General features: G+C 51.6%; 1 protein-coding gene across 1 annotated transcript; it reads right to left on the reverse strand.

Moving 5' to 3' along the window:
* On the reverse strand, positions 1 to 20,394 carry CD276 (CD276 molecule). Its single transcript, XM_063090554.1, has 10 exons — positions 20,331 to 20,394; positions 14,324 to 14,455; positions 11,392 to 11,730; positions 10,884 to 11,198; positions 10,000 to 10,338; positions 9,506 to 9,802; positions 5,478 to 5,612; positions 4,360 to 4,401; positions 2,880 to 2,915; positions 1 to 1,521 (listed from the first exon to the last, which is right to left on the reverse strand). The coding sequence occupies exons 1-10, from the start codon at positions 20,359 to 20,361 to the stop codon at positions 1,499 to 1,501; spliced, it is 1,689 nt and encodes a 562-aa protein (XP_062946624.1). The 5' UTR covers positions 20,362 to 20,394; the 3' UTR covers positions 1 to 1,498.
* Positions 20,395 to 20,892: the final 498 nt, after the last annotated feature.

Raw genomic sequence — 20,892 nt, forward strand, 5'->3', positions numbered from 1 at the left:
TTACAAAATTCCTCAGAGTCCCACATTTAAATTAGAAATGCTCATGTCTTCCATTCCTGGGGTAGGGAGAGACGCCATCAGGAGGACATAAAACATCAGAAGTTCTACTCTACTGGAGGATGGGTGCTGGCCAGAGAAGCCAGGAGGTGTCTGCCCCACCCCAGAATAGCACCATGGCGGTGGGGCAGTCCCCTCTGTGTCCCCAAAACCCTCCTGGCCCTGCCCCAGGCTTCACATATGCTGCTGCTATCCAAGGTCTAGGGGGACCTTGGCCACCTAACCACCTGCTCACACCTAGAAAGAACCACCAGATTCTCCAGTTGTGGCAAGTGGCTATGACCCTCTCTCCAGGTTTCTGCCCCCACCACGTCTCTGGGCCGGGATTTGTGATGAGATCGGTGGGGAGTATCAAGAAAGCTTCAGGCACAGAAGAGGAGGATGCAGGGAACACAGGCTGTAGCCCAGTTAGTGTCTGTTTCCCAGCTGGATGGTGAGATCCTTGAGGGAGGGATGCTTTCTCCCACAGGGCCCCTGGCACCTAACACATGGCCAACACCCCATTGTTGTTCAATACACATTAATTGGATGGATAAGCAAAAGGAAAGAAACAGAAGTTCCAACAGAGGGAAAAGCAGAGGGATAGAAGCTGATCCCCAGAGACCCCATTGCAGACACCCTGAGAACCAGTGTGACCAGCACATGCTTCCCATGGGAAGGGTGGGCAGAGAGGGCCTCACAGGGCACAGCCCAGGGCATGACCAAGGAGACTGAGCTGGTGGGGGGGGTGTCCTTACATGTTCCAGCACATGCACCTGCATGTCTCTGCATACCTGTGTGTGTGGTGGAGGGAGTGCCTGTTTTCACTTGGCAGGGAGTGGGGAGCAAACGTTAGGGCCAGTACAGGAGGTGGCAGGAAGACACAGCCTCTAGACTCACGGAGATGCTGAGTCTGTGGCGTCTCTGCCTGAGGAGACGGGATTATATGCAGGTGGGCGTAAAAGGGTTGAAAAATGATAACTGGTATATCAGGGCCACCGGAGAAACAAGGCAAGGGGTGACTGTGTATCCTGTCTTCAGAGAAATAAGGCAGGGGGTCAGTCTGAGTATTGTGTCCTTTGGAGAGAAAAAGCAGCGAGATGGTCCATGTAGCATCGGAGGAATAGGGTGGTGGGGTTTGTGTCCATAAGAAATAAGGCAGCAGGACGATTCATGTATCATGTCACTGGAGAAATAAGATAAGGCAGCAGGACGACCTGGAAAAATAAGGTGGTGGGGTGGTCTGTGTAGCATGTCCATAAGAAATAAGGCAGCAGGATGACTTGGGAATCATATCCGGAGAAATACGGCTGCAGGGTGGTCTATGTATTGCATCCTTTAGAGACTGAATAGACCTGCCAGAGGAGAGCCCATCTGTTGGGGGCAGGGATCACAGTGAGGCCCCAGTGCAGCCAGAGGATGGGAGACCCAGGGCAGGGGCAGCAGCTCCCTGTCCTCACAGTCAGGCAATTTCTTGTCCATCATCTGCATTTCATGATGGGAAAGAAAAAAGTGGACAAAAAGGAAAAAAAAAAGAAGCAATAAGTGCCAGAAGTTCTACTCTGGGGATTATGACAGCAGGCCCCTGGTCACATACCTCAGGAGCAGAGTGTGTGTGAGACTGGCCCCAGCAGTCGGACAGACAGCCTCTGTGCTAACCATGCCCTGGAGGCCCAGACTCACCCCATACACTTCCCTCCCTCTTGCCCCTCTACCTGTGACTCTTTCCCTTCCCATCTCCCCCCTGCTTCTCCATCTAGTCCACCCTCCAAGGCCTGGCCCAATTCTCTCCTCTAGCAAGAATCCCTTTCCCGACACCCCCTCCCCGCATGGATAGCTCTAAGAATGATGCTGTAGGGAACCTCCTTCCCCTCACTTGCCTCCATGTGGGGGGCATGCAGTAGATTCACACCCCTGGCCTTGCTCCACATCCTGACCTGAATGAAGAGTCGAGAAGAGGGCCTGGGCATCTGTGGCCCTGCTCCCCTTCTCTAGGGCTTTGTGCTCTGTCTGAGCCAAGGAAAGTAGCTCTCCTATGTGGGCTCTGCCTCTGTGGTTGTCCAGTGTGGCCAGAAAGTGAACTAGGCTGCCTCACTGGGGAGCAGGAGTAGGAAGCCCAGTGCTTGGGGCATCCAGGCCATGTTCTCCAGCAACTCTCTTCAACACCAAGCTGACATTTTGATCTCCATCTACTCGATCCTTCTATGCTCATTTGGTTTCGTGCAACAGGGAGGGGGACAGTTCATTTCCTACATTTCCCAATGTAACTGCGGATGATATAATACTATGAACAATAATGACTATTGACATTTACACTTCCTATATACCGGGAACACGTCTGCCAGCTGGAAACTGCTTTTCTAGCCTCAACTGAGCTAGGGGTCATGTGACTAGGTTATGCCCAATGGGTGTAAGCAGAAGCGATGCGAGCTATTTCTAGTCAAGCCCTAGAAAGAAGCATACCCTCCCCTTCCTCTGGAGTGGCCTGGGAGCTGGAGCAGCCTCTTGGACCTATGGATTGAAGCTTTGAGTTGATGGGGGCAGAATCCAGGTAAATGGAACCTGGCTCCAGACATCAGTGGTTTTAAGATTACCTGCACTCAGACTATTACAGGAGAGAGAAATTCCTGTCCTGGTTAAGCCTCTGTCATATTTGGGTCCTATTCAAGCAGCTGGGACCTTACTCAGCCCTCTGCCATCTCACCGGGGGAGAGTTGAGGCTGCTCTTCTGGGGAGGAAGCCTCAGATCATCCATGAAAGGGTGATGCCCATCCACCTCCCCAGCCTCCTGCACACAGATGCACAAATACACAGACACATAATCTCAAGCACCATGTCTTTACCTTCTTTGCTTTCAGAGTGCTTCAGAGGCTGCAGGGCTGCAAAAAAGGAAGGAGCACGTGGTAAGGGAGGAATGATGGAAAGTGGAAGGGCAGGGAGTCAGGAGGAAGTAGTGAGGGCTAGAGGACTGGGAGGAAACGGCAGGAGGAAGAAGTCATCAGGGTGGGGACAGCATCACTGCACCAGGGAGGGGGCCCTAGGCTGCTGTCCCAAGTCCCAGCTCCACTTTGTAGCTTGTCACTCCCCTCTCTGGGCCTCAGTTTTCTACATCTGTAGAATGAGGACAGCTACCCTGCCCTCCAGTGAGCTAGAGAAGTGGGAGCCCACTTTACAAACAAGGGGAGGTAAAGTGCTAAAGGAGGCTGGTATATTTGCAGACGTCCCCAGATGAGTCCAGGATCACATGGAACTGAGACTGACCAAATCTCTAACCCACCCTCTTCTCCCCACTCCCTCCCTTCTGCCAACTACATCTGCCTCTGAGCATGAAAAATGAGGCCTGCTCCCAGGGCTTTCTCCACGCCTGCCACACCAGGCACCAACAGGCGAAGAATTAATTGGCATAATTTATAGCAGTCCCAAGGTGTCAATCTCCTCCCTTCCTTCTGCAGGGGTGGGAAGGGTACTAGCGTCAACTGCAACCAACCTAAATGGCTTAGTGGGAACCTGCCTCTCCCAGCCCAGGCTTCCTGGAAGTGAGGCCTTCAGTGCCTCAGCAACCACCCCTAGCTGGACTCCAGGCTTACAGTGCCATGCCCTCTGCAAACAACCTCCTTATCCAGTCACTTGAGAGAGAGATTCAAAACAGCCCTCTGGCCCCATCAGGGCAGGTCAGGGTAACATTTTATAGATGGAAAACTGAAGCCCAGAGGAGCAAAGCACATTGCCCAAAGGTATACAACCTCTAACTACAACAGGACCGTCCTAAGCTGTCTGCCTAATAATGACAGGAAGCCAATGTATTGAGCACTTACTATGCACCAGGTATGGTACTATGTCTTTTATATACATTATCTCATTTAATTTAATCCAAACAATCTATAAGCCTGTTAGTATGCCCATTTTACATATGAGGAAACTGAGGCCAAAGAGGTAAAGTGACTTACTCAAGGCCATTCAGTTCATATGAGATAGAGCTGAAACTTAAACCCAGACTGCCCTGTGATCTCACAGCGCCCCTGATCCCACTCCTTGGAAGCCACCAGCCTCCACAATGCAGGGTCAGTCAGGTGGAACCAGTTCTGATGGATGGATAAAGGTTGGCAGGAGAAAGGAAGCAGCACCTGGGAGAGAACTGGGAGCTCTACATCCAGGCCTAACTCTGAGCAGAGGAGACTCACCTGGGTTGGGAGGCCTCGGACCAGAGGAGACACTTCATTCAAACCTTAAAGCAAATCTGGCCCCTCCAAATCTTAAAGTCCTCTCTCCTGTCCCTTGTGTCCCTCCCCCAGCCAAGCGAGCCAGCTCCAAGCTCAGACTCACCTGTCTTAGGTCCTTCTCCCTCCCCATCCTGATCCTCAGCTCCTGGAAGACAAGAACTCAGAATGAACAAAAGCCTTCCTTGGCCCCACTTTCATCCTTGCACTTCCTCACCTGGCAGTGCAGGAGGCAGGTAAGCAGGGTCTGAGCAGGCCTGACCTGTGGTCTGAATGCTGGACACAGGGTTGGAGCTTGAGACCCGAGCAGAGCCTGCGACAGGATGAAAGGACTCGAAGCCTGGAGCCCCCCACTCACCTGGACAAGGCCCATCTACCAACCCCCCAACCCTGTCACTTCTCCCATCCACTTGCTCAGCGCCCCAGTCAACCATCACCCTCCAACATATACACTTCCCTAGCCACCTGTACACTCATCCTTCCACCAGCCCACTCAACCGTTCACTGCACAGGCACTCCCCCATCTGTCAGCTCACCGATCCCTTCTCCACACTCCTTCCTGAGACCTAGTCATCTCCCAGCCCCTGGCTACCCATGTACCCTCACGCTTCTGTTTACCTATATGCTACCCAGCAAGGTCAACTCACCCACCCACCAGAGTCAACTAACCATCCACAAGGGTCAACTCACCCACTCAATCACTCACCAAAGTCAACTAGCCACCCACCAGGGTCAACTCATCCACCCGCCAATGTCCTCCCACCCATTTACCATTCTCCAAAGTCAACTTGCACTGACTCTCGGCCCAGCAAATGGCAGCTGCTCCAGACTCTATGTACCAGAGAGGCAAACCCAGTGACATACATACCAATGGAACGTCCACATTCATACTGTCAGAACCACTCTCTCACTCGGAGACCCACTTGTGTGACTTACACTCTCACAGCCACATTTGCTTACAGACACACTCATCCCTTTGACACACTTCGGCCTTACACACCCACTACTTCTGGCCACACTCATATCACACTCATCCTGCCTTATTTGCATGAGAGATGGCAGGCTCATACTTGCTCACACACACAAGACATTTTCAGACTCAAGTTCACATGCATACAATCTAGCCCCATCTGCACACCCACACGCATTCTGCCACTAGAAAGTGATACTCTATTGATGTCATGCACACAGTGACATACCCAACACACATTCTCTCTCACTCACCTGCATTCTCCTCCTCACAGCTCTGTTTGATCTTTCTCCAGCATACAAAGGCCAGGGCTACCAGCAGTGCGACAAGACAGACAGACAGCCCCACAGTCACCCACAGGGCCTCGGGGGGGAATGTCATGGGCTGCCCTGGGAAGGGAAATGGAGAGAATGAGAATGTCATGCCTGGCCCCCATGGCCCTGAGGACAGCACTGTCTGGCTCCAAGGTGTGAACAGGGAGCTCTCACCCTCACTGGGTCCTAACACCATAGATAAAGCTCACTTAAGTTCCCCTGCCCCGTCCCCACACGCCCTCCAAATCCTGATGCAACTGTGGCTGGTGTGGACATGCTTCCACCTGGGAGGGCTGAAGAAGCTGTGGCTGGGTGATGCTCAAGAACCTTCTATGGCTCCCCACTGACTTTAGAATAATGCTTCAAGCCTCTTGGGATGACTCAATGACCTCCGTAATCTGGCTGCTGCTTCCCTCCCGCAGCCTCTCTTTCTAATTTCATTACAGGAACCTCTGCTCCAGCCAAACTGGTGTCCTAACCACTCTCTGTGGAAACAACCAGCTCTTTCCAGTCTCTGCACCATTGCTGTCAGTTTCCCCTCCCTAAACAGTGCTGCCAAACTCTCCACCTAGCTTAAGAACCCCCTCCTCAGGAGGCCCTCCCAGACTACTCCAGTCCCACCTGGTGATATCTCCCCATCTTATGGATCAGGAGTTGGCAAACACAGCCCATGGATCAAATCTGGCTTGTGGCCTGTTTTGGTACAGCCGATGAGCAAGTAATAGTTTTTACATTTGTAAAGTACCAAAATAGAGAAATAAATAAAGGAGGAGGAGCCGAAGGAGAAGCAGCAGTGCAGAGATGGTATATGGCCTGCATAGCCTAACACATTCACTATCTACCCCTTCACAGCAAATCTTTGCCAAGCCCTGCACAGAGAAGAAAGCACTGAGGGTGCTGGAGTGGGGGTTCTGAGTGTCCCCAAGGATTCACTCAGGCCTGGAGAAGCCTTGCCAAGGGCATATTTACATGAAACATCAAGGCCTCTCATGTTAGATATCTCATTTCAAGAGGGAAATAGTGGAGGAGCCCAAGCCTGGGTCAGGGCTAGCGGCTGTCCTGAGCACAGCCCTAGGTTGCTGCATCTCACACACCATCCTCCAGCCCAGGCCCTGCACCCATGCTGGGTTGTGGGTAGAGGTCTTGAGGAAAAAATCTAACAAAAGACACTGTTGCTTTCCTTTGCTCTCTGGAAACAATGAGTGCCCAGAGCATCAGCAGCATGGAGCCAGCAGCTTCTGCAGAAGGCACCTTCAGTACAGTGAGCAGTGCTATTAACCCTTCAGCTGCAGAGGCCTTGGCACAGATGTACCTTGGGAAGGTATTTGCAGCACATGTTAGCTGCAATGGGCATGGCTGGCAAAACTGTTGCCCTTCCAAATTTGGAAGCAAAGGGACCCATCACCCTGGTAAACAGGAGCAGGAGAGCAGGGCAGGAAAGGAGGGCAGCAACTGACATGAGTGGCCAGGAGGGCAGTCCCTGGAGCACATATAAGAAACTCCTGGAAATCCAGCATGGGGATCCGCAGCAGAGGAGGGGCAGAGCCACAGAAATACTCCATCACACACATCTCTTTCTGTGTTCATCCCTAGTCTGGTGTTGGTGCCTGGAACATGGATCAGACTTGCCTTCATTCATCCAGTAAAGGACAGAACCAGGGCTCAGACTATGTCTTCAGGCTCCATATCCAGGGATTTCTCTATAAACCCCCCTCCATGGAAAGGCTCTGTACAGCACACTCAACTTCACTAACCTCCATCAGGTGTGGGAGAGACCAGCCAGAGGACTGAAAGTCTGAATCCCAGAATGTTTTACAAGGCACAAAGCTGCCCGAAGCAAAATACAGGCCAGGGCTCCAAAGTAGGCCAGAGCTGCTCTAACAAAAACAGGAGGCTGGCTGGTGGGGAGGAGAGAAAATTAGGCTGAGAGGCCAAAGCTGGATTCTGATCCTAGTTCATCTGTTCATATGCAGGATCCAAGGTCCACAGATTCCCATGAATGAGTCTAGAGAAGCCATGAACCCTCCTCCAGTGTTGTATGCAAACTACTGCATTTATCATTTATCCAATTTTCAAAGAGGTGCCTAACCCCCAAAAGATCCAGAGCCACTGTGCTAGTCTGTAGCCTTGGGAAAGTTCCCTCTTCATTCTGGACCTCAGTTTCCTCATCTTGTGAAATGTGCTTGGCAATACTGGCTTAAATGAAACCATTTTAAATGTTAGCTACCAAAGTCTAAAACAAAGAATGTTCTCTTAGATGGTGTAAATGTAGAGGCCAGGCATGACAGTCTCACTCTGCCTGAAATCACATGTATACTCAGAAGCACTTTCTGCACAGCATGACAAATATTCAACTCAGCCCAGTGTGCAAATGATCAGAGTCCTCTTATCCTTCAAGGCTCTCAACTCCCACCTGCCCCTGAAGGCTTTTCCTGACCATTACTTCCCTTTCTCTGAAAGCTTCACATTCTCTGTCAATCTCACTCTATTCTTGTAGAGGGTGAGTGTCTCTTATCCAACATGCTTAGAACCATAAATGTTTTGGATTTCAGATTTTTTCTGCTTTTGGAATATTTGCCTTGTTCTTACTGGTTGAACATCCCTAATCCAAAATGCTCCAATGAGCATTTCCTTTGTGTGTCATGTAAGGCGCTCAAAAGTTTTGGATTGGGAGTACTTTTTATTTTGGATTTTAAGACTAGGGATGCTCAAAATGTTTTTCTTCTTTTCTCCTGCAAACACCGTTTTCACTACCAGAACATACATATGCTGTTCTCTAAAAGGTCAAGGAGATGTCTCAGAACATTCAAGAGCTCGGGGCAGTGACTCCCTCACAGAGAGCACAGACCCGGGGGTCTCCAGGAAGAGGGTGGGTTCAGTCTCGAGGAGGGGGTGGGCAGAGGGAATACAGCCTTTCGAGAAGGAAGGAGGAATAAACCTGAACTGCTAGAAGACAAGCATGGCAGGCACTGGCTTTGAACTAGTCAGAAGTGAAGGCCACATAAGGCCCAGCATGGGGTAGAAGCAGACAGGAATCTTGGTGAGTCCTGAGGTTTGTGCAGACACTGGGAACCAGGTAGAGATCAGAACTTGGGAGGGCTGAGAGATCAGGCAGAAGAAGTTATGGGAAGAAAAAAGAGGAGAACCTGACAGAACCTACTGTCCTGACCTCAAGTATGCAGGGAGGGCACAGGCAAAGCTCATTTAGCCCAAGGGCAGGGATTGAGGAAACAGACTGAGCAAACAGTCCTAGAGGACTGGATAAAGGCCTCTCAGGGCCAAACACAGATTGCCTCTCTTGGCCTGAGCATGGTTCTAAGCCCTCTTCCACCCCCAGGCACAAGGGGTGCCCGCCCTGGGCTAGGACCTGGAAACAAGAGATTGAAAGACTTGGCAAATAGGTGGCCTCAGTCTAGTGTTTGACCACATGGGGGCATCAGAGACAGCCCGGCCAATCCAACTGCTGCCTGGGTGGTTCAAGTTTGCAGGAAAAAGAGCTGACATTGACCCCAGTGAGGGGCACTGACCACCTGCAGAGGCCCAGCTGACACTCAGGGCTTCAGAATCAGATGGTGCCCATGGACCCAGCAATACCTTCCCATCACCTGAAGAAGTTCCCGTTGGAAAGCACACCCTCACCATGTCCCCAGGCCATGCTTTGTGGCTGCCCCAGAATTCCTGCCCACCACTCAAGATTCCAGGCAGGTACTTTGTCCTCTATATAAGAAGCATAAGTACCACCAAAAGCACTCTTAGGAAGGCAAATCTTACAAATGATTCTCATCAGCCCATTAAAGCAAGTCCCTCAAGGACTTTTTGTTGGGGCAAGTTTAGGACACCTGAAATCTATGAAAGTGACTTTTAAAAAGTCTTCTGGCCACCCAAACTTATTGGAAGTCCAGCCTACAGTCTAAAAAAGAGGTAGCTGCTCCCTCCATCCTCCCCCAGCTCTCCATCTGCCCCCTCACCTGTGATGGTGACAGAGCCATGTGCGTCCTGCTTCAGCACCGGGTTGCGCACCAGACAGCTGTAAGTGCCATTAGCGCCCAGCACCACCCTCAGAACGCTGCGGACGTCGAACAAGCCCTGCTCGTTGGCCATCTGAGATGTGGTTACGTTGCCGGTCAAGGGTGCACCCTGCCCGTCCTGCCAGAACACCTCGGCCTCGGGGTAGCCCCGGTAGCTGGAGCACGTGATGGTCACCGTGTCCCCAGGCCGCAGGTCCTTGTTGGGCTCCAGGGTCATGCTGGGCTTCGAGTAGGGGGCTGGAGGGTGGACAGAGGACCAGGGTCAAGGGCAGGGCAAAGGCAGCCGGGCGCAGTGGAGGAAGGGGGTGTGGGACTGTGGCACGAGGGTCGGCACTAGGGCTTGGGTTCCGGGGTCAGTGGTGGCGCAGTGGGTGAGGGGCTGAGGGAGGGAGGAAGGGCGGGCCAAGGAGGGGCGCTCTGCTCCGGGCGCTCACCGGCCACCTGCAGGCTGACCGCAGCGCTGCCAAAGTCGCGGATGCTCACGAAGCAGGTGAAGCTGCCCTCGTCCGCCACACGCACGCGCTGCAGCCTCAGGGACGCGTTGCCCTGCGCCAGCAGGTCAGGGAAGAGCGTCGTGCGGTTGGCATAGGCGCTGCCCTGGTCCCGGCCCTCGGCGAAGCTGTGCACCAGCTGTTTGGTGTCTGTCAGCTGCCAGATGAGGTTGAGCTGCGCCAGACTGAAGCCGGGCTCGGGCGAGAAGGAGCAGCATAGGGTGGCGTTGGTGCCCACCAGGGCCACCACCGGGTCTTCTGGGACCTGGACTTCCACGGCTCCTGGGGGCGGGTCAGAGGGATGGGGCGGTGAGGAGCGGCAGGGACTCTTCAGGCTAGCACCCCACAGCCTCCCTGACCTCCTCCCCAATTAACCCCCAGGCCCTGTCCCATCTTCCCATTTTCTTTTTAGACCCAAACACAGATTGAGTCTCAGGACTCTCAGACACGGAGACTCTCTAATCTTCTGAGAACAATCCATTCCAGGGGGCCAGGCCTGGGGCAGCGTGACTCTCAGGGGCTCGAGCCCCAGCAACACCCATGCCTCCCCTACGCCAGAACACCTTTCCCTCTCCTATCCCTGCGCTCTCTGCTGACCCGGATGCTTCTCTATCCTTTCTAGAGGTTCCCAGAGCCTTGGAGTCAAAGATCGAAGAAGGCCTGCAATCATCCACCCCCACCCCCACCGCCCATTCATCTTTCTCCTTATCATTACTAGGCATCTCACTATTCTGGGAGATTGAAGGTAGGGAGCCAGATTCGGAACCCCAGCCCCTGATGACAGAACTAGAACCCCCCTCCCTCAGGGGACATGTAAACAAAAAAACCTGTGGGGCTTCTATGGGGTGTGATGGTGACAGAGCCATGTGCGTCCTGCTTCAGCACCGGGTTGCGCACCAGGCAGCTGTAGGTGCCATTAGCGCCCAGCACCACCCTCAGAACGCTGCGGACGTCGAACAAGCCCTGCTCGTTGGCCATCTGAGATGTGGTTACGTTGCCGGTCAAGGGTGCACCCTGCCCGTCCTGCCAGAACACCTCGGCCTCGGGGTAGCCCCGGTAGCTGGAGCACGTGATGGTCACCGTGTCCCCAGGCCGCAGGTCCTTGTTGGGCTCCAGGGTCATGCTGGGCTTCGAGTAAGGGGCTGGAGGGTGGACAGAGGACCAGGGTCAAGGGCAGGGCAAAGGCAGCCGGGCGCAGTGGAAGAAGGGGGTGTGGGACTGTGGCACGAGGGTCGGCACTAGGGTTTGGGTTCCGGGGTCAGTGGTGGCGCAGTGGGTGAGGGGCTGAGGGAGGAAGGGCGGGCCAAGGAGGGGCGCTCCGCTCCGGGCGCTCACCGGCCACCTGCAGGCTGACCGCAGCGCTGCCAAAGTCGCGGATGCTCACGAAGCAGGTGAAGCTGCCCTCGTCGGCCACACGCACGCGCTGCAGCCTCAGGGACGCGTTGCCCTGCGCCAGCAGGTCAGGGAAGAGCGTCGTGCGGTTGGCATAGGCGCTGCCCTGGTCCCGGCCCTCGGCGAAGCTGTGCACCAGCTGTTTGGTGTCTGTCAGCTGCCAGATGAGGTTGAGCTGCGCCAGGCTGAAGCCGGGCTCGGGCGAGAAGGAGCAGCATAAGGTGGCGTTGGTGCCCACCAGGGCCACCACCGGGTCTTCTGGGACCTGGACTTCCAGGGCTCCTGGGGTCGGGGTAGGCGAAGAGGGTCGTGAAGAGGGGCGGGGGTCTCTCCAGGCCTCCCTGGTTTCCCTTTCCTCCCCAGCTAACCTCACGCCCTGTCCACCCCTCCTTTTAGGGCTGAGACCCAAAGTAAGTTTATTGCCTTTGGTCCTCCTTCAGTCCAGGAGAATATAATAAACACCTACTACGTGCCAAGCATAAGAGTTAGGAATGCAACAGGGAACAAGACCAAGGTCACACCCTTCAAGAGGTTACATTTTAATGACAGAGGAACAAACCAGCACACAAATTCTCATTAGTATGTGATTAGGATATGAAAGAGGAAAACAAACCAACGGATTAGAAAGTAAGGTGGCAGCTTTCAAAAAATCTAGCAGATACTTTACACCTGCCTGTTCTATTTGCATTTTCCCATAAGCACATATTATTTTTATAATTGGGAAGGCAAGTCTTAAAAAGTATACGCCCAAAATGTTAATAGAGATTCTCTCTGGATGACAGTGGATTACACGTGCTTTTTCTTTTTTTCTTTTCCTAAATAAGCATGATTAGTTTTTATACAAGAAAGAAAGAATAGCCCTACCTTTAAATATGAGGCACATTTAAAGAGATAATATTTAGCAGAATATAAAGGGAATGAATATAATATGAATAATATAAAGGGAATGAAGAAGAGCTGACATACAAAGAGGCAGTGTAAGGGTGTTCCAGGCAGAGGGAACAGCAGGTGGGAAGGCCCTGAGGCAAGATCCAGCTTGCTGTGTGAAGTATCAGGAAGGTGACCAGTGTGACAGAGGCCTCTGCATAGGAGGGCATGTCCAAGCCAGATCAAGAAGGGCTTTGAGAGACCGGGTAAGGAATTTTTTTTCTACGTGCAATAGGAATTCATTAGGGGATGTTAACTAGGCATAGTCTGGGTAGCAGTGCTTAAAACTCTGGCTCCTCTGCAGAGAACGGATTATAGAAGGGCCAGAGGGAGGCCAGTTAGGAGGCTATTTCAACAGTCCCTGTAGGAAGTGAAGGTGGCTTGGCTTCAGATGGTGGCAGCAGAGATGGAAAGAATGGGACAGATTCAAGATTTCTTTAGGAGGGAGAATCAACAGGGTTTGCTCATGGGTTAGCGGAAAGCAGGAGTTCCAGAAGCCCGGGGTCAATGCCAACCCTGGGGACAGGGCCCAGGGCATGTCCAGAGCTGGAACCCCCATTGCAACGCCCCCTGGGGCTGGTTCCCCTGCTCCCACCTTTGCCGTTTATCCTGTGGAGTTAGCCTGCAGCCTCCCCACCCAGGCACCTCTGTCTCCATTCCAGCTCTTCTGGAGAGCCCTGGAAAGTTAAGCAGGGCTTTCTGATAGCCTTTCTCTTGGGGAGGCTGGCACTGTCATTCTTGGGTATGGTTAGATTGAGCACTTTGGGCACTTGCAAAGGCAGGCACACTCAAAATATGTGAAAATCAAACAGTCTTGAAACAAAGCTAATTGAATAGAGCACCCATTAGAGAATTTTTGCATTTAGAAAAATAACATTTGTTTACTTTTGGTGGCTGGCCAGTAAGGAGACCCAAACCTGTGACGCTGGTATTACAAGACTGCCTTTTAACCAACTGAGCCCAATAAAAATAACAGTTATTTTATGGTTTGTATTTTTACTGCAAATTACACATACAGAGGGGATACAGTATGTGGAGATCTCTAAAGGTCTTAAGCTGGCCCTGGATCTCTTGCTGCAACCCTACGTGCCCCAGCCCAGTTCTCTTCCCCTGCCAGCTGGATCAGGGTGCCCCTTGTAGGGGGCATTTGGGGCATGAAACCTGAGGAGTCACCCAGACAAAGCCTCTCTCAGAGCAGCAATGGGTATAGATGTGCAGTGCCTCTCTGTGGCCACAAGATGGCGCAAGACACTCAGCTTTGTCTTCCCCATGGAGGAAGTGGGTCTCTCCCTCACAGCAGATAAACTGATTAGGATTGTAAACGTGATGAGGATATCGTTATTAAAGTAGCTACCATTACTGAGTGCCTACTATGTGCAAGCACTGTGTGGGAAGATCCACATCATTTATTCAACATGGTTCTAAGTACCTACTGTGTGGCTGGCACCCATCCTGGCTCTGGGGATAGACCTTGCTCTTTGAGCAGAGGCATGACAGGCAAAAGCAAGTAACCGTGTATGGCCGGTGCAGGCAAATGCTAGGAGGAAGCATGCAGTAAGGTCAACTAGGGAGCATGAGGATGGTGTGCTATTTTAGATGAGGTAGCCAGGAAAGATTTGCCAAGGAGGTATCATTTGAGCAAAGACCTTGATGAAATAAAGGATCAAGTCACACAGGTGTCTGGGGGCAGAAAGTTCCAGGCACATGCAAAGGTCCTGAGGGAGAGCACACACAGTGTGTTCAAGAAACAGCATTATCACATTCCCATTGCACAGACAAGGAAATGGAGGCTAAGAAAGGTAAAGTAAGTTGCCTGTTGGATCCCAGAGGTGGAAATGAGTGTGGCCCTGCTAGACAGAGACAGCTTGTCAGGACCCCTGGTGCACACTCCCTCCCCCACCACCATGATCACTGTCCCTCCCCACCATTTCCCACACTGCTCCCTCACCTGTGAGGCAGAACCACAGCACTCCCAGGGCTGTGCCCACATGCACACCCATGCCAGGGCTGCCCTGTCGCCACGGCATCTTCCTGTGAGGTGCTGACAGCTGGGCTCTCGGTGGTGGAAGGCTGTCCCTGCCTGTGAGGAAGAGGAAGCGAGGCCTTTGGTGAGGACTTTGTCTCACAAGGTCCTCCCCAGGCCTCCTCTCACCTCATCTCCCCTGGACCAGCTGCAATTGCCCACTGGGAGGTCCTCCTTCCACACCCCACAGGCTCCCTTTGTAAGAGGCACTGGGAGGCTGGACCTGGTGAGGTGGGATGGGGGGCAGCTGGGATCTACCCTTTCAGCCTTCAGATGTTAGTGTCCAAATAGAAGGAATAGGTGGCCAGGCAGCAAGGAGAGGCAAAGTTGGCCTGCTCTGGGGCAAGGATGTACGCAGATCAATTTGGCTTGAGACGATAGCTGGTAGGGAAGAGTGGGAACTTGGGCTGCAGCCAGACTTAGAGGCAGACTAAGAGGTGTGAACTCTATCCTGTAGTCAGCTGGGAGCCATTGAAGGTTCTTGAATGGGGAAATGGCATGATCAGAGCTGTGCTTCACAAAGAGTAATCTGACAGTATCTGTAGGATAAATGAGGGACCGAAGAGATGAAGCAGGTCTGGGTAAAAGTGGCAGGAGAGAGAAGGGGAGCATTCAGGGTGTCCATGGTTCTGAGCCCCACTGACCAGGTAGGGCATTCCCTGAGGCAGAGAACATGGAAGGGTTCAGTACAGGATGTATAAAGTTTGCAGTACTTGTGCAGAAACTTCCAGGGCAGAGTTCTAGGAGGCAGCTGGGTGCATGAGTGTGGGGCGCAAGACAGAGGACATTTGCTAGTTTAACACATGTGTATTGAGTGACCAAGACAAATTAGCAATCAAAGAGGCCAGGACTGGGGCTGACCCCTAAGGCTGGAGTCAGAACTGAGTGAGAGGCGGGTCTGTGACCACAGGTCAGGCCTGAGCCAGGGTGCCCCAGGATTCCCTGGGTCCAGCCCTACTCCCAATCTGGCCGCCCTAATGGGCCACACACATCTCTTCCCTGTGTCCCTCAAGCAGGCCACACACATCTCTTCCTTGTGTCCCACAGCTGCTGCCTAATTGTTCATGCCATGACCTGATCCAGCCACATAACCAGTGCCCACTATGCCAACCAACACATAAACAACAATATAAATGATTTCACATCTCTTAACCTCACTTGGAGATGGGCTACATGATTTGGTCCCATTTTTGCAGTAAAAAAAAATTAAAGCCCAGATAAGTGACTTCATTAATGTCATGTCATTTGCCAGTTGAGAATAGTCTAGTCCTGCTACACCTTTCTGCCCTGCAGTGGAGCAAACTTACCAACAGCCATTAGCATCAATTCCAGTCACAGGCGCACAGCCTCAACCCTTCCAATCCCAGCCAAGCACCCCCCTTCACCTCCCAATCCCCCCACACACACCAGGCAGCTGCGCTGAGGGAGTCCCTCAGCCAAACCAGTGCATTCTGGCCAGCCTCACCCCCACCCCACCTCCTCCAGCTGTCTACAGTGGGGAAACCCTGAGCAGTCACTTCCTTTCCAGATGCTTCCGGTCCAAAATCTGGAGTCCTCAAAGCCCTGCTGCTTGCTGAGTCAGCAGCCTTCCCCGCTCCATTCATAAATGCACCCTTGGTGGTCACCACTTCCTGCCCTACAGGGGCCACCACAGCCCACAGGAAAACCTAGCAGGCAGCTGCCTGCAGTGCCGGCTCACCCTCTGCAGGAAGCACCGGGGCTAAGGATTAAGGAGCAGCCAGATTTCAAGTCTCCCTTGCTCTCCTTCACCCTCAGACAGAACCAAGGCCTGTCTTTTCCTTCCTGGAGCACGTCCCTCACCCTTCCCACTGCTGCTCAGGCCTGCCTGCTACCCTCTTCACTGTCCAGGCTAACTCCACTCCTTCCCCACCAACACCATTCCGTAAGGTGCCTTCTCTTAGGACCTGAGACAGGAATCTGCTCATGTCCTTCCCTTGCTCAAGAACCTCCTGTGGGTCCCCATTCCCTACAGAAGCAAACCCACAATCCTCTGCCTGGCACTCAAGACCCTTCTTGACTATTTCCTGCATACCTCAGGCTAATTTGTGCCACTCAGGTTACTCTCCAGGGTCTCTTGGGAATGTCTGACACCTCCATGCATGTGGGGGGAGCGGGCAGTGCCTCTCCTCATCAGGCCTAGCAGGGCTTCCCAAGGGTCGAGCTGTCCATCCCTCCAGAGGGAGGATGAGGGGCTCCTGGGGGTGAACACTAGGCTTTCTTCCTTTGATTCCTTTCCTAGACTCTGGTCCCAGGAAATCCATCCCCATGGCCTACCCTGGAGAGAAGAAGCCTGACACCCAAAACTGAGGAGACCTGAGAATTCTACAGCACCAAGAGACTCCTACCCCAACAGCTGGGCCCTGTGGAGCCAAAGGCAGGAGGGGGAAATGAGATGCTGCTCAGGGATTGGGATGGTGGCCTGGAAACAGAAAGCCAATCACTGCTCACCTGGACAGATGAACAGCCCCAGTACACAGAGAAGGGTGGAGACACACAGACCTCAGGCTGCACACATGCCACCCGCCCACCTTTTCTCCAAAGGGGAATTCTCATCCCCAGGCAGAATCTGCCCTGGAGTCAGCATGTGCCACCCCTCCCAGTGAGTCACCGGCCAGCCCTTCCTCCTCCTCCTTCCTCCCCCCACTATCCCAGTCCCAGCCAAGAGTGGGGATGCCAAGGAGCCCTGCCAGGAAAGACCGCAGTGTCTTGGGCTTCTGCAGAGAATCAGGACTGAGGGGCCAGGCCACCCTCGGCCTGAGAGTACAGCAAGTGCATTCAGTCCCAGCAAAAGTAGGGCCAGAGGGAAGCTCCCAAGACATGACCCAAGATGTGCCCCCATAAAGCCAAAACAACAACAAAAAACAGACTGCAACTGGGCTCTGGGCCCAGATGCCCTGGACCTGGAGATGCCCAAAAGGGATTCCTTGCCCCACCATAACCACCAGCATCACCCCATATTCTCCTAATCCCCTGCCTCTTTCCAATCCCTGCAGGGGCTCCTTGAGCAACACTTCACACAAAGAGGACAAGATGGGTCAGTGAGACACAGAGTTCTGAAAATACCAGTTAGCTCCTGGATCCAGCTATGCCTGAAGCAAGCCAGACTGCCAAGATACTTGAGCCAATCATTTGTTTTTCCTTAAGCCAGTTTGAGCTAAGTTTCTATTATGTACAACTACAGAAGTCCTTGAAAATACATTCATTTATGTATTCAGTAATTCATTTAACTGTTCACTGAGTGCTTGGTAGGGAGGTACTAGGGACAGAGAGATGACTAAGTTATATGTCTGTCCTTGAGCAGATTCTAATAGGGAAGGTGAACATGCATGTAAATCATTGCAGTTCAGCACAGATACTATTTAAGATATAGTGAGGGCTGCTTGGAGGCACCTCAAAGACATGATAATCCCAAAAGTGAGTCCTTGGGCCAGCCCGTGGCTCACTTGGGAGAGTGTGGTGCTGATAACACCAAGGCCATGGGTTCAGACCCCTATATAGGGATGGCCAGTTGCTCACTTGGGAGAGCGTGGTGCTGACAACACCAAGTCAAGGGTTAAGATCCCCTTACCAGTCATCTTTTTTTTCTTAAAAAGGTGAGTCCTGAGGAGTGATGCACAGCTCCCCAGGTAGATGATCTGGGAAAGGTGGCCCTCTCCCCAGCCTCAAGAGACCTGTTCTGGCACTGCCTGTCTTCCTCTCAGACAGATCTTCTTGAAATCGTAGGAAGAGAGCCCAAAGTTTGGGGTTCCAGTCCCAGCCCTGACACTTTGCTGTGCAATCTTGACTAGGTGACTTCCCTTCTCTGAGCTCATTGTTTCTATCTGTGAAAGAAAAGCTTTACTGGATACTAACAGAACTTCATCAGTACTTTAAGCTTTATATCCTTAAGGTCTGGCCAGTTAGCTGTCATGCAGGTCACATTGAAATGTACAAAGTGACTGTGACAGAAACCACTAGTTGTCCCATTACACCCATTCTCCCCTTCTGTAGAATTTTTAGTTAGGCATATGGCCACTCAGCTAAAGACTACAAATCCCAGCCTCCCTTGCAGCCAGGAGTGGCCATGTGACCATTATCTGGCTAATAGGATATGAGAGGAACTGATATGTACAACTTCTGGGTCATGCCCTTAAAGAGAGGGAGCATACCCTCTCCTTTCTCCTCCACCTTCCCACTAGCTGGAACACAGACACGATGAGCCATCCAGGGCCACAATGCCAAAGGCCACACCATGGGGACTGCAGAGCCTCAAGGCAGAAGGACCCTGAAGGGCTGGATATAGCCACACAGTCACATGGATGAGAAATAAGCATCTATTCTAGCATATGTCACTGTTATTTTGGGGCTTTCTTACAGCATCTCAACTAATTTAGGGAGCCACCCCCTCTTCCTTTCCTTCCTCCTCTTCCTCCTCTCCCACCCCACGAAAATTTCCACTGCTCAAGGCAACAAAAGGAAACCACACCTAAAATAGGTATCTCAAAATATGAACAGGAGACTGTCTCTTCAGAGCCACTCAGTGATGCCTGAGCCCAGCTTAGGACATATTTCAAGGGTAAAAGGGACCAGGCTTGGGACTGTCTGTATGGGAGGGAGGGGCTGAAAGAGCCAAGGGTGTACTGAAGGCTTGAACAAATGGGCAAATATGGGCGCAGGGGAGACCTGGAAATGGAGCATATTTAGGGGGAAAAACAAATCCTATTGAGCTTGAGCTATGGATCTTCCACACCAAAACGTCCTATGAACTCCCAGACATAAAGAACTGGCACTCAGAACAGAAAGGAATGTGGGAGTCATCCATGCATTGAGGGTGACAGAAGCCAAATTTGAGATCACTAGAGAGATGATGGAATGAGAAGAGGCCCGAGGACAAATTCCAGAGAAACTGCAGAAGTTGATGGTCAGGTATCAGAACAGGGAACCTCTCTCTGGCCACCCCTACAACCTCTGTTTGCCCTCTCCAGTGATGGCACCCACTGTCTCCTGATGCAGTCCACACGATTTGGGGCGCAGCTCTTGGTGGAAAGCTCTACCTTATACTGAACCAAAATTTTTTTTTTTTTTTTTTTTTTTTGTCTTTTTCGTGACCTGCACTCAACCAGTGAGTGCACTGGCCATTCCCATATAGGATCCGAACCCGCGGCGGGAGCGTCGCCGCGCTCCCAGCGCTGCACTCTCCCGAGTGCGCCACGGGCTCGGCCCTGAACCAAAATTTGTCTCACAGCACTGCCCCACACCGGTTCTCATTTGACCCCTTGCACCAAGCAGAACAAATCTGCCCCATTCCTTGCAACAGCCCTACAAGTATTTGGTATTCCTTGACAAGATCACCATTGGTCAATCATGTTACATTGTTCATCAAAATAACCCAAAATAATATACCACCAAATATGTAGCCAACAATCAGAAATCATTTGCACTCATTGCTACTAATCTGTGTCTCTACAATCCTCTTCTGATGGGGTTGAGGGTGGGGTGGAGCTTTATAGGATGCTTCATTTGTTACTACTACATTTCACCCAGTTAAGCTGAGTCCATCCACCCAACTGTCATAATCTTTTTTTAAAAAAATTATGGTAAAATACACATAACACAAAGTTTACCATTTAACCATGTTTGACTGTACAATTCAGTAGCATTAAGTATATTCATAATGTGTGATCATGTTATGATCTTTTGAAATACTGTTTTGACAGTTCCTGGTACATAGAAGATGCTCAATAACTTTTTGGTGGATAAGAAAGAATGGATGAATGTCATCCAAAAAGGTTGCTCTCCTCTCCATGCTCTGTGTCCTGTGTCATCAAGGCCCTCCGGGAGAGGACAGGAATAGAAAAGCCCCACAGCACCCTCTGTCCCTGGACCAAGGGCCATCCACTATTCAGCATCATGGGGTTATGAGAGTTCCTACCTGTGCTGCCACTCAGCTCCCATCTATCCATCTCATCCCCAAGGCTGTCATGAAATGCGTCACTGCTTCTGGCTGGGGACTGATCAAATAGGGAAGAACAGTAAAAGAGTCTCATTGGCAAGCCGTCAGTAAAGCTAGGCTAGCTCCCACTGGTGGACTCTTCTTCAAGTGCTCATTTGGTAATTGGTTCCAGGACTTTGTCAGGGATTAATGACAAGATCACCAATCTGTTGTTCCCATAATCTACCTTCTCCTCCATAAAACTGGTTATTTGTCGATCTCAAATTTTCCAGCATTTGTTCATGTATTCATTCAACAGATGCTTATTCAGCATCTATGTAGCAGGCATTGTGCTATGCACTACAAATAGAGATGAAGAGACAGACATATAAAAATACAATTATAAATGTTCTTAAGTTGGATGGTTTATTATCATAAAAGTTACCCATGTTACATATATTGTTTTGTTTATATCAAAGAATAATGATGAAAGCTAGTATTACTGAAAGGCTGCTACACACCAAGCTCTTTACTAAGTGCTCTCATACATATTAACTCCTTT

This window comes from Cynocephalus volans, chromosome 3 (genome assembly GCF_027409185.1).
Source record: "Cynocephalus volans isolate mCynVol1 chromosome 3, mCynVol1.pri, whole genome shotgun sequence".
NCBI lineage: Eukaryota > Metazoa > Chordata > Mammalia > Dermoptera > Cynocephalidae > Cynocephalus > Cynocephalus volans.